At 42.9% G+C, this 13,587-nt stretch overlaps 1 protein-coding gene across 4 annotated transcripts in view; it reads right to left on the reverse strand.

Annotated features, from left to right (window-relative positions):
• Nucleotides 1–11,271, reverse strand: part of bcar1 (BCAR1, Cas family scaffolding protein) — a 92,566-nt gene extending 81,295 nt beyond the window's left edge. For all 4 annotated transcript variants that reach the window (XM_022763013.1, XM_022763015.1, XM_022763014.1 and 1 more), the window contains exon 1: nt 10,840–11,271. In XM_022763013.1, coding sequence (XP_022618734.1) covers nt 10,840–10,851 — 12 coding nt within the window. In that variant the 5' untranslated portion in view covers nt 10,852–11,271. The remainder of the gene's footprint in view (nt 1–10,839) is intronic.
• Between the last annotated feature and the right edge of the window lie 2,316 nt (nt 11,272–13,587).

A 13,587-nucleotide genomic window follows, 5' to 3' on the forward strand; every position in this document is an offset into this window, starting at 1 on the left:
TGATTATAGATCAGCTCTAGCTTCTATATTAACACTGTGAAAGTATCAAAGCCTCAGTCCACAGAGAAATGCACACAGCCTGTATTCAGAAACTGAGCCTTAAAACCAGCTGTCAGGACTTCTGGAACTTTGTGATGTCACATCAAAGCAGTCACCAAGCCCCACCCAGCTTGACCCACCATTCAACCTTGCAGGATTTGGTTTCTCTGAGTGTTTACGTGAAATCTGCTTTATTTTTATTCAGTCAGTCAGTGAGCCGATCAGAGAAGCTCTGATTGGCTCACTGACCTGTTGTCACTACAGCTCCAGAGAGAAGCCTGAGAGAATAGATGTAAAACTACACTGAGATGGTTTTTGGTTCTTAAACCACAAATATATCTTCTTATGGGTCAACACTTCAAATAAAACACAGACGAAGAGGGAAATATGGACCAACCGATGTCAGCACAGCCAGCAGTGATGCATAGTTTCACCTGAGTGAGTGAAGAGGAGAGTGAGAATGTAGTCCTGACTCCTGGCCTGGAAGGAGACCAGGAGGCCCCACAGCTGAGCCTGGTGGACGCTCTGCTGCTGGTCTACTCCACTAAAGATGCTTCAGGAAACACAGAGTAACAGTCTCACACAAACACACAAGACATCTGTGCATAGAATAAACATCCTGAAGTGATACTGCTGCAGTGTGTGTTGTGCTGTGCGGACTGCAGTTGACCACTGAGGCGTGCTCAGCAAACAGCTCACACACTGCCGACACTGACTTAACACACACAAAGTTTACACAGTGTGTGAAATGCGCTGATAACGCCTGCACCTCTCCACCTCTGTGCTCACACTGAACTACCAGGGAGGTGTCAACTGCATCAGCTCATCAGTACAGCTGCTCACTGGAATATTTATACACATTTATATATCATTTATATATCATATTTACATACTGTAAGGAAACGCCTCGTTGGGGGTCCAGACATTACTGACTGGTCCTATTGACGTCAATAAGTCTCTTGGTGCTGCCCACCTGCAAGTTTGGCACGTCCCCACACAAGGCGCAGCACATAACTACTTATAGTGAAGAGTTTTCTTTAGTTTTGTAGCCATGCTGAAAGACAAAGCTCTCATTTGCCTGGAGAAATCTACTTTTTTTCCCACAGTTCTCCAAACATTATAGTGTGAGCCGGCACTTCAAGGAGGACGCTTCATTTTCACAATGGTCACTCTGCATTGTTACTGTGGATTTATGATGTTTAACCACGTTAGTGCAACCTGATCCCGTTAGTAAGAACCAGCAGCAAAGATATAAATGATTAAACGTTTGTCACTGTTGACCTGCTGTACCTGGTTAGCTCAAATTAATTATCCATAATCTAACCACTCTTACTTTTTCAGTAAGCATACGCACAAAAGTTTAATTGATTCAGATTTACCGGCATCACAAACCAGCAGGAGGTGAAGCGGTGGACCTGTCACTGCCTGTCAGTTCCTCCATTTTTTTTACATTCCTTTATTCCAGAAGTGTCCATACATAAAAACTCAAAAGGGTTTCTCATAAAAGTATTCCAAGTTCTGAATATTGTCGTCTGAAATCTTTGCAGGCTGTCCAGCATCTTGATTTGCAACACTCTTCATATTTCTCCCTCCTTCCAGCTGCCTGACAGTGGGTGCGCTTGTTTTCTGCTCCAGTCCAGCTTGTGAAGGTGGAGCGGGTCTGTCATCTTCTGGTTCAGGATCAGACTCTTGCCCAAAACGATATAGCAGAACCAAACCATGACCACATGTTTAAATCTATTTCAGTCGACACCAAGAATGAAATGATGAACACAAAAATGGCCATAATAGGTGCTCTTTAATATAATTGAGAGGTCACCAAGATTTGCACTGAGAGAGCTGATAGTGGGAGCCACTAACGATGGTTGTCAACTAAAAAATAAGAAGTTTTCATGATGTCAACCAATCACAGACTGTTTACAGACACATCACTGTCTTGACCAAAAAATCAACACTCCATAAGACTCAGCAGTCCACTTCTCAGACATGTCAGTCTTCATCAGATCAGAAATATCTTCAAAGAAACAAAACACTCTTCTTTGAACATCACAGTTTCACATGATGGTTCCATTGTTAGCAGGATGTTGTCTATGTATGTTTCAGACAATACACTGCTGAAGATCGTTTTAGATTATAGCTTGGTGATCATGTAAACTCAGGAAGTGCAATAGATGCTTTCACATGTAAAACCTTCACAGTAAACAAGTCCAGGTCAAACCCTGGACCCTGTGTGCTCTTGAGGATGTGGAACCACTGTAAACAACTTTCAGTGGAAAGTAGCTAAATCCACTTGGATAAGTCCTAAATGTTGCTGGATGACAAAATGTGCTAATTAGCTGAATTCACAATAAACTTTACACATTTTTCTTCCTCTGTTGTCAGACAACGGAACAAGTTTGAGTTTTATAAAAAACTAGAATCACCTCCTGGTGGTTTTCTGCCTCCTCCACTCTGACTAGTTTCAGGTTACATCCCTATTTATCCAGAGTCATATAGAATGAAACATTTGTGTGAAACTTTGTCATAATTACTGTGTTAATTCTTGAGTAATGGCCAAAAAGTGTTTTCTGTGTGTGTCACAGTGAACTTGACCTTTGACCTTCAGCCACCAAAATCTAATCAGTTTTTCCTTGAGTCCAAGTGGACATTTCTGCCAAATTTGAAGAAGTTCCTTCAAGGCATTACTGAGATATCGTGTCCAAAAGAATGGGGCGGCCGGACAGATGGACTTTATGTACGGTGGGACAATATGCCTCTGGCTCTGACTGTCGCTGGCGCAGAGGAATTAAAGGTCACTAAAGGGTCTGAAAAGTTGGCTAACGTAGTGACAAAGGCGCTAAGTTGGAAACACTGCTTGTTCACGCAGAATTATTTGGAAACGGCCAATGTGAAAACCCCAGCACTCAGCTGGCCGACCAATGGTGTAACTTCATCACTCAGTTTGTCAGCAAATGATATTTACAGTACAGGGGTGCGGCCAACGACTGACACACCTCAAACACTTATTTTCATAGTTCTGACAACACTGCTGGAGCAACATCAGACAGATCATCAAACTGTGATGGATGTTTATGATGGAGAGTCTGGGTCAGCTTCAGTTTCTCTTTGACATTTGTCTGACTGACCTGGGGGTTTCTACTGTTCAGTCACAAACTCAAATTTGGTTCACAATTTAATACAGTGTTATTATTACTGATAGGGATGACAGGAGAAACTACAACATAAAAGTCAGGGTGAAATAAATAAGAATTGTCTAAATAGAAATAAAAGTGACAAAAATATGAACTGAAATAACTGAAAATGTTTTTTACTGCTTGTATTGTTTTCTCTACTGTTTCTACTGAACCAGACACACTGTACAGGACCATGAGGCTGGACAGAGCTGAGCTAATAAACAACACATACTGATGGAGTCTTATTAACAGCATCTCACTCCACTAACATCACTCTCAAGCTACTCTCATGCAGCCTAATGATTTTTACCTGTTCTTATATCACAACACACACACACACACACACACACACGCACACACACACACACACACAGCTCCCTATGTGTGACTGTCACACTCAGCAGACCCTCCTGTTGCCCCTAGCAACTCCCTGCCGAGAACATGGAGCTGGGGGAAATTGAGATGCAAGGTGTGTGTGTGTGTGTGTGTGTGTGTGTGTGTGTGTGTGTGTGTGTGTGTGTGTGTTGGGATGGGAGGAAGGATTTCTTGCTCTAAGCAGTGATGATTAATACAGAAATGAGAAGCTTTAGGATTGTGCTTACACACACACACACACACAAACATCACAAGTGCTGCTATGACCAAGCAGTCCCTGTACACAGCCTTAGGAAACCCTACCTATCCTACTACAGGGTGGTGTGTGTGTGTGTGTGTGTGTGTGTGTGTGTGTGTGTGTGTGTGTGTGTGTGTGTGTGGGGGGGGGCTGAAAGAGGAATTAATGGACAAAAGCCTGACACACACAAACACACACACACACACGTATCATGTATGCATGACTGTAAGAACACATCTGTCTTCATGAAATTTTAAAACAGAATTTATGAATTCATGTGTCCACTTAGAGATCACACACACACACACACACACACAGGCAGCAAACAGGTAAACACACACACTGAAATAATCCACACACCATCCAATCATTCCTGGTTACCGTATGTAGGAGTGCATCATCTTTCACTTCCTGGGACTTATTTATTTTTATTATTATTTTTATATACTGAATATATGTGTAGTAGTTCTCATTAGGTTATGGAAGTACACTAATGTTACAACATACACTGCTGAAAAAAGTTAAGGGAACACTTAAATTACACATGGAATCTTGATGAATGAATTATTCAAGTTGAAAATCTACAATGTAAATTGTATAATCTGCAAAATGACATAACAATGGTCGATGGAAACCAAAATCACTAAGGTCTGGATTCACAATCACACCTAAAATCAAAGTAAAAATTTGAAATCACAGATTGATCCGACTTGAATGTCATCACAGCAACTCATAATGTGTCTCAGTAGTGTGTATGGCCCCGTGTGCCTGTATACACCCCCTTTACGTCTGGACATGCAGACCTGGATGAGGGCGTCAGTGAGCTCCTGGACAGTCTGTGGCGGTACTTGGTGGCATCAGATGCACCGAAACATAACGTCCTATAGGTGCTCAGTGGATTTAGGTCAGGGGAACGTGAGGGTCAGTCAATGGCATCAATGCCTTTGTATTGCAGGAACTGCCCACACACTCTGGCCACAAGAGGCCGGACGTTGTCCTGCACCAGGAGGAACCCAGGGCCCACTGCACCAGCGTCAGGTCTGACAATCACTCTGAGGATTTCATCCCGGTATCTAACAGCAGTCAGGGTACTGCTGTTAGGTACTGGTATGAAATCCTCAGAGCGTCTGCCTCCCCAGACCATCACTGACCCACTGCTAAACCGGTCGTGCTGGATGATGTTACAGGCAGCATAACGTTCATCACAGCGTCTCCAGACTCTTTCACGTCTGTCACATGTGATCAGTGTGAACCTGCTCTCATCTGAGAAGAGAACGGGGCGCCAGTGGCAGAGATACCAGTTTTGGTGTTCTCTAGTGAATGCCAATCCAGCTGCAGGGTGCTGGGCTGAGCACAGGTCCCACTAAAGGATATCAGGCCCTCATGCCACCCTCATGGATTCTGTTTCTGACAGTTTGGTCAGAAACATGTACACCAGTATCCTGCTGGATGTCATATTGTAGGACTCTGGCAGTGATCCTCCTGTTTCTCCCTGCACAAAGGAGCAGGTACCGGTCCTGCTGCTGGGTTGATGCCCTTCTACGGCCCTGTCCAGCTCTCCTCGTGTAACGGCCGGTCTCCTGGTATCTCCTTCATGCTCTTGAGACTGTGCTGGGAGACACAGCAAACCTTCTTGCGACCGCACGTATGGATGTGCCATCCTGGAGGAGCTGGACTACCTGTGCAACCTGACTGGGCTGCAGGTACCGCCTCATGCTACCAGCTACAACTAGAGAACAATCAGTCAGGAAGGATCAGGAGAGAGCAACTGTTTGTGGCCACCACATGGTAGCATGAGGTACAGACACAGTGATGGACTGGGATACTGACAGTGATACAGTTCATGTTATTCCATGTTACTGTTGCTTATGACTACACGTTTTCCATCAGTTTAAGGATTTTATATACAGATAAAAAGATAAGGTCATTGTTAGCATGAGACGTGTATATGCACATTAACTAATGTGTCTGTGAGCTTGTACTAACACCTTGTGTTGTACTCTGAGCTTGTGAAAATCAGGCTGCTCTCTTGAAATTCTATATATATCTGACCCATCCCTGCTCTCTGCTGCTGCTGCTACAGTGTGTGTGTGTGTGTGTGTGTGTGTGTGTGTGTGTGTGTGTGTGTGTGTGTGTGTGTGTGTGTGTGTGTGTTTGTGCGTGGGTGAAGAACAACACTCAGTGGAAAAGCCTCCAGCCACAGTCTGAAGAAGAACAATCAAATAGTCTGAAATTCACACCCTATTCTTTTCTTGTGTGATCAGCACATCAGCCACGCTCAGTTTAACATAATTCAAAATCCTGAGCGTGCACACACACACGTACACACACACTGTTTCTAGGAACAGACCTGTGATCAACGTCATGGAAAGCAAGGCTGTGAAAGAGTGTGTGTGTGTGTGTGTGTGTGTGTGTGTGTGTGTGTGTGTGTGTGTGTCATTGACCAGGTGGGAGGGATCATGGAAACGGTTGCTGTGGAAACTGGGAAGTCACTGGCTGATGCTGCAGGTATGATGATGTCACTGATGATGTCAATAAGAATAATACCTGTGCAGTACAAATAGAGCACACCACGCACTTCCTTTCCACAGCAAATACACAGAGTACACACACACATGCTGCTGAGCCAGCGCTATCACCACCATGAAATCCTGTTTGTAAGTCCCACATTCACAGACATGAGTCTGTAACATCATACAAACATATGAATAAACTGTGTGGATCCCAGATGATTAAAACCAAAACAGCCAAGACTAGACCTGCAGTGACTGGTCACACACTCCATCAGTCAGAATATTATTCAGCAGCGTGAAAGCGGTGGCTGCCGTTGCTGAACTGCTGTGGAGAAGCACGCATGTGTGTCATAGACTGTAGATAAAGATGGACGTGGCCTCTGTGATGTCACCTACAAGTTTCTGAAGAGTGGTTTTGAAGCTCAGAGCTGCTCCACTGTCGCCATCTTGGCAGTTTCTGAGTCCGCCCCTAACTCCCGGCTAATCTAAAAATGGTCAAAGAGGAGGGAAGTGTGTGGAGACTAAGGTGCATGTCAGTTTGTGACAAGCATATACTCATTCACCTGTCACTCAAAGAGGCCACGCCCTCAATTCTCCATAACTTTAAGCCTTAATAAAGGTGAAGGTGAGTTACATAAACAGGTGTCATGAAGGAGAAAATTAGCTTTACAGACCAAAACAGTTTTTGTACCAGGCTGTAAACATGTTTATTTCTGCTGTAAAGTAAAGTAACTGCAGTGGACATTTAAACATGGGAGTCTATGGGGAATGACTCACTGTTGGAGCCAGACTCTAGTGGTCACTAGAGGAACTGCAGTTCACTTCAGTGTTGGCTTCATGTTTCAGCCCTGGTGGTTGATGCTTGGTGTATGCGTTCACACCAGCTGTGTCTCTGCTGCTGCAGCTCTGTCTCTCTACATAGAGTTTACAGGTTATTGGAATGTTGGATTTCTTTTCATTATAAATTAATTTCTGATTTATATTTGACAGAAAAAGTCACTAAAATGTCACTGTCTCCACATGCAGCTGCTACATGTGTGTGTCATGTTCAGATTCCGGCTAGACATTGAAATTATAGTGAAAGGACTCAGTTGTATGTTATGTTAGTGGTATGATGTCACTGACATCAACAGGTTTTCTCAGTCTCCTTTTGCTGGGAGAAGCATCACACATGAAAAATAGGCTGAAGCTCTAGATCACGTGACACAGCTGCAAGGTGTCAGACAGGCAATGTATCTGATCTAACCCATTATGTGTGCCAAAATGAAAAGATGTTCCTCAACCGCCATGCACACACCACACATCCAGTGTGTTCACGCTCTACATTTTGCTAAAGATTATTATTATTATTCTATTAGATGATATTTATTATAAATGATGCTGCCACTGCTCTGCAGTAAATTGCTCACAGCTCATCAGACACAAGTGGCTCCATTAGTCCATTTATAAACAAACATAATATTATGTTACTCACATCATATTAATGGAATATAGTCAGCAGAGGTTAATAAGGTGGGCTACTTTTTAATTAGCCAGAACCTGTCATAATGACAAATGTCAGTTAAGCTGGTTCACATAAAATATAACCGGTTTAAAACTCAAACACTAAAACAAAGTGGTGAACCAACCAGCCAACATTAAAATCCACGGAGCCATGGTACAAGCATAGCTAAAAAAACATGAAAGCCTCTGCAGTCGTTTCTGCAGAGGCTTTGTGTAAAAGATTTCTCAGAACAGGAGCCAATCAGTGAACAGTATCAGATCAAAAAAGCTTGAATGGGACATCTTCAGTATAATCAAAGACCAATCAGCATCTTCACCTTCTACTGCCATTCAACTGATGCTGGAGTGAAACTGGGGGGTTGAGCCTTGAAGAACTCTTTGGATGAATTGGACTCAGGTTGACTGAGGTTCTCTTGAAAAGTGAAAGTGAACATTGAACTACTGGGATTTTACAGAAATAGCTCGAGAGGCACCAGCTGAACATTTGGTACCATGTGTTCTTTCACACTGCTTTGGAGAATGCAGACCTACTTGTGTCCTCCCTGCTGAGATGTGCAGCCTGTCTGTCTGTCTGACAGAAGAGAGTTCACTGCCTGTCTCTTTTTTAGTGAAAACATCCACATCCACATCCACACATACACACACATACACACACACACACATACACACACACGCACATACACACACACGCACACACACACGCACACGCACACTACAGGCATCCAATACACTTTGAGTGCATCACTTTCATCATCACAGTTTCTACCTTTGTGTTATACAACTCCCCACCCCACTGTGTGGCAGGAACACACATGCTCAACACGCGCACACACACACGGATCTGAATCTCCGGCGTGTCTCGTCAAATAGCAGGAGGCAGCAGGTCCATGTATGGGTGCCAAGTTTAGCAGATCAGAGAACATCCTGCCTCAGTGAGAGGGTGAACCCCCCCCAAGAGGTGGAAACACCTTTTCACGCTGCAACTAATGCACATTACCAGAGATGACAGCCGTGCCGATGAGGAGCCACATGTACAAGTCCTCTGTAGCACCGCTCTCCGTCCATGAACCATCAGTCAAACAGCTGTTTAGGAGACACAGGACTATGCTGTCATGTGACCACTCTCCCCTGCTGCGGTGTGGGAGCTGCAGCTCTGAGGAATTATACAAAAACTTTCTGAGAGTATCATCAGCCACAGGTTTGTGAGAGGCTTCCTGCCAGGAGAGAGGCAACCATCACAGCTGGCTCTGATAGGCTGACACATTATGTTCAAGACTTAATATCTTTGACCTGGGACTACACACACTGATATTAGATAAGAGTGAATATTGTGATATTTCCTGCCAGATATTTTTCTTAAAAGGAGCTATTTGTAAGTTTTGCTATTGCTAGAAGAAACGTTGTGAGCTCAGCATCAAACTTCAATCCTTTATTAAATAAAGGAATGAAACCAATTGTTTTTCTATTGACTGTTTTACATTGTTTTATGAACGAACAAATGTTTGACTGTTTTATATTGTTTTTATGAAACAAATTCTTTGTATGTAACCAGGGCGCCATTGAAAATGAGACCTCGGTCTCAATGGATTCCCTTGTGTAAATAAAGGTTAATCATAAAAAATAATATTTACCAACAGTTGTCTCCACAGGGGGAAACAAACACTCTTGTTTTGCTTCTATTTTTACCATTTTTTTCCCCTTCTGAAGTTAGCATGCTAACCAGCTAGCTCCAATGTGTGTTAATCATTAACAGTGCACAGTGTTTTGTTGCTTATCAGTATGGGGAAATAAACTACTAAAGAACAGTTGGCTCAGTGTGAACGTTAGTGTGTGTTTCATATGTGGATGATTCACTTGTCTTTTACAAATCTTCTAAAACTGAAACTACATGCCAACACTTGTTGAAGGTGCTTTTCCTACAAACCTGCAAAAATATTTCTCTTTAAATTTCCAAATACTGACAGAACATTTCAAGACAGCTTTAAAAGCCTGCAGCACAAAAAAGTGCAGACTCTTGTGAATTCAATGTGAAATTCCAATGGAAAAACTGTAGCATCGGCAATGAATCAGGACATGATTAAGCAGAGTTTCATGAGTTTCATGCATGTGCATAAACCCATGACACCTACAGCTCAGACTAAACTGCACATATGATGATCTGACAATGAAATTACATGTATTATTATCCTCAACCATGAAGAAATCATCAGTTATCATGATGTCCTTTTCCATTTGTGGCGTACACAGACTGGCAAGGCTGACACACACACACACACACACCACAAGCCTCCGTCAGTGGCAAGGCCTCGACACACCCAACACATCAACACACACCCAACACAATTAGGAGCCCTCCAGGCACAGTTAGTGAAACAGATCCTCAGGAATGTGATAAAGAACAACACAACAAGCTCCATCAAGACCATTTCCATCACCAGCAGCCAAGCAGCACAGATATTGATCCATCCCCTCAACACACACCAGCAGCAACATCAGCTGTCTGAGTAAGTTGACAGGCCAGGCCTGCCCAGAATAGCTATGGCACCACAGACTCGGTATGTGGCCTTAAATCAAAGAGCACTCACAGACCTGCAACATTAACATCCATGATGTTACACTGAACCATTTCAGTCAGTTCCTCCAGTAAATTTCACTTATTCATGATAAAACCAAACCAAGATTAGCACCGAATATAACGTTCAGTTTAGACCTGGCTGCTGTGTCAGTGGCACACAGGCTCACAGCTGCTGTGAAAGTTGACATTTTAATATTGGAAGTGCTGCTCTGTGTAGGACTGGGTGTGTGCTGGATTAGAAATGAGCTGGCTCAGTGTGTGATGTCCTGCTCTGGCATGTAGAGGAATCAAGCACATAGGGAGAGACAGGCTGGGGGACAGACAGGCTGAGGGACAGACAGGCAGAGAACCAGAGGGACAGACAGACAGAGGGACAGACAGGCAGTGACAGTATGTCCTGAGCCTTGGGGCTGGCATACTTACAGGGACAGACATCTTGCTGGTGCTGTCTCTCTCCTGGTCTCCTGGCTCTCACACGGTGGTCTTCTTCTTCTCCTTCTTTTCCTTCTCTTCCTTCTTCTTCTTCTTTCGAGTCGTTACTTTCCAAACAGGACGAGGTTTTTAATCACGGCTCCTCCGATGTCAGTCCTCCATCGTCCATAGTTTCCAGCCCGCGGTGAACATCCAGCTGTAGACAGGGGGTCGGTTGAGTTACAGTGTGACTGTCAGTGGATGTGTCTGCAGCAGAGGCAGCAGGGTTTACGGCAGCAGCAGCAGCAGTGCGCCGCCTCGGTGTCCAGCAGACCCGACGCTCTCTCCTTCGTCCTCCGCCGCCGACTCCTTCTCTCAGCCGTGTGGTAAGAAGCTTCAACAAACGCGTTAACGATGCAGCGATAATCCGGGAGGTCGAGCGGCTTCCAGCGTCAGTGACAGGTCTGTGCCGTCAGTGAACGGGAGGACAGCTCCACCTCTGCCGCTGTCTGCTGCCGTCCGCCTGCAGGCACGAGCCAGTCCAGCCTTAAAGGGGCCGCCTCACCACAAACCCAGTAATTCCAGTAATTCCAATAATTCCAGTAATTCCCATTCCTTATCATTTAAAAAATGCACAGAAGGAGCACTTTCAATATTAAATAAATACATAAATAAATCAATACAGATATGACATAAATCCTGAAATAAATAAATTAGGTAATAAATATATATATAAATAAATGTAAATATAAATATATAAGGGAGTCAATAAGTAAATAGCTTAATTAATTAATAAATTAATTAATAAATAAATTGCTTTTTATTTTATTTCACATTTATTCATTTCTGGAGACTTTTATTTCCAAATGCCACATTTATTTTCCAGCTCCTTTTACTTCCATCTGTTATATTCAAATAAGGGGGCGTAGTTATCTCACAGATTCAGACCAAAAAAGAAGCTATTTATTTATTTATTTATTGACAACATAGTCTATAATTATTTGCATTATTTGCACGAGACAGAAATAAGTATTCATTCAGTGAAAGTAGTAACTGCAGCAATAATATTCAGCACCCACAGACTACTTTGTTTCTGACCCAGCTGATTTGTTTTTCTGTCACTGATCTCTGCAATGAACTTGATGAACACAATGTTATTATTATTATAAATAGAAATGATTGTCAAACTAGAACAATTTGCAACTGCACTGAATAATCCTGTTTGAAATACGACTAAAATAATAATAACTCTAATGTGTCCACAGTGAGAAGGTGGATCAGAGATCGCATTAGATCGTCATCTAAACTTATCCTGTTTCAAAGAGTTTATTTCAGAGCGCCTCAGCTGATGTAATGACTCTTCTAGCTCTGAAATTTTGCACTTTGCTTCACACCTATCCACTGCTCAGCACTTCCTCTATATGCTGTTATAAGTATTGATGTCACTCTATGTTATTTTTATTATTATTCCAGCTCATTTTACATCAATGTTTTTAATGTTTTAATTTTACATCAGTGTTTTTAACATGTTTTTATGTTCATCTTATCTCTTCTCATGTGAAGCACTTGGTGCATGTCATTTCTTTGTAGTAAAGCACTTTGTGCTACATTTCTTCTATGACAAATAAGGTTATTATTATGATTATTATATTATCATTCTTGTAGCTCTCCTATATTTTAGTTATTTTTCCCATCATTAAAAAAAAATAAGTTAATTCTGACCTTGACTCTGCTGAGTTTTCAACCAGACACTAGATGATGGTGACTAAATCCAGACTTTACTGTGTCCCTTTAAAAACCCACAAGATTACGTCGTAGATAATGAGATGTGTTTTTAATTTAATGCATGTCTCTTACTCTGATCAAATGTGTGCAGAATAAACAGCACCCCACCCACCCCCCCCCCACACACACACAACACACACACACACACACACACACACACAATGATCCATGGTTTTAATGAGACTAAAACCCTGATCCTCTGTGCTGCAACAGAGCACACACACGAGTAGAGATGGTTTAAGATATCACATGTCTATAAATAATTACAGCTCCATGTTAAAGTGATCTGCCCTCTGGCTATCGTGTAAATAAAATAAAACAAGAGAGGCTGCTGATGTACACGGCTCCTTCTAGTTCTGATCTGGTCCGCAGCTGATCGACTGAGTCCATCATCATTAGAGATTACCTCATGGCTGCTGTGGGGAATCATTACAGTGAACTGCCTCTGCTGAGATGTTTTGATTGAAGTGGAGTTTTATCATCTCATGATGATGTAAACGCTGTTTCAGCCTCCTCCATCCTGACAAGAAGAAAATTAGACACACACACACACACACACACACACACAGATAGTGGGATTTTTATGGCATGGGGCTGACAGGAGATTATCCTCACACATGTTCATATGCAGCTTATCATGGTTGAAGGTGTGTGTGTGTGTGTGTGTGTGTGTGGAAGGCTTTAGTAGTGAATCACCAGCTGTTTTAGGCAGCAGTCAGGAGCAGTCCTCTTCTGCTTTATTCAACATGCACACAGTATTTCACCATCTCTTCATGAGTAATGTGAGTAAATAGCTCAGGATTTACTGTACTGACACCCAGGCCCTGTTCACACCTGTTCACACCTGCATTAACATGCGTCTCCCTTAAACTGCAGATTCATGTTCCCTCCTTTCCACCGCACCTCTGAAACGACCTCCTCCCACCTTACAGATAGAGGCCAGGATGAGGCCTTCCCCCTCTATGTCTCCAAACC

This window comes from Seriola dumerili, unplaced genomic scaffold (genome assembly GCF_002260705.1).
Source record: "Seriola dumerili isolate Sdu_G_001 unplaced genomic scaffold, Sdu_1.0 BDQW01000465.1, whole genome shotgun sequence".
Taxonomy (NCBI): domain Eukaryota; kingdom Metazoa; phylum Chordata; class Actinopteri; order Carangiformes; family Carangidae; genus Seriola; species Seriola dumerili.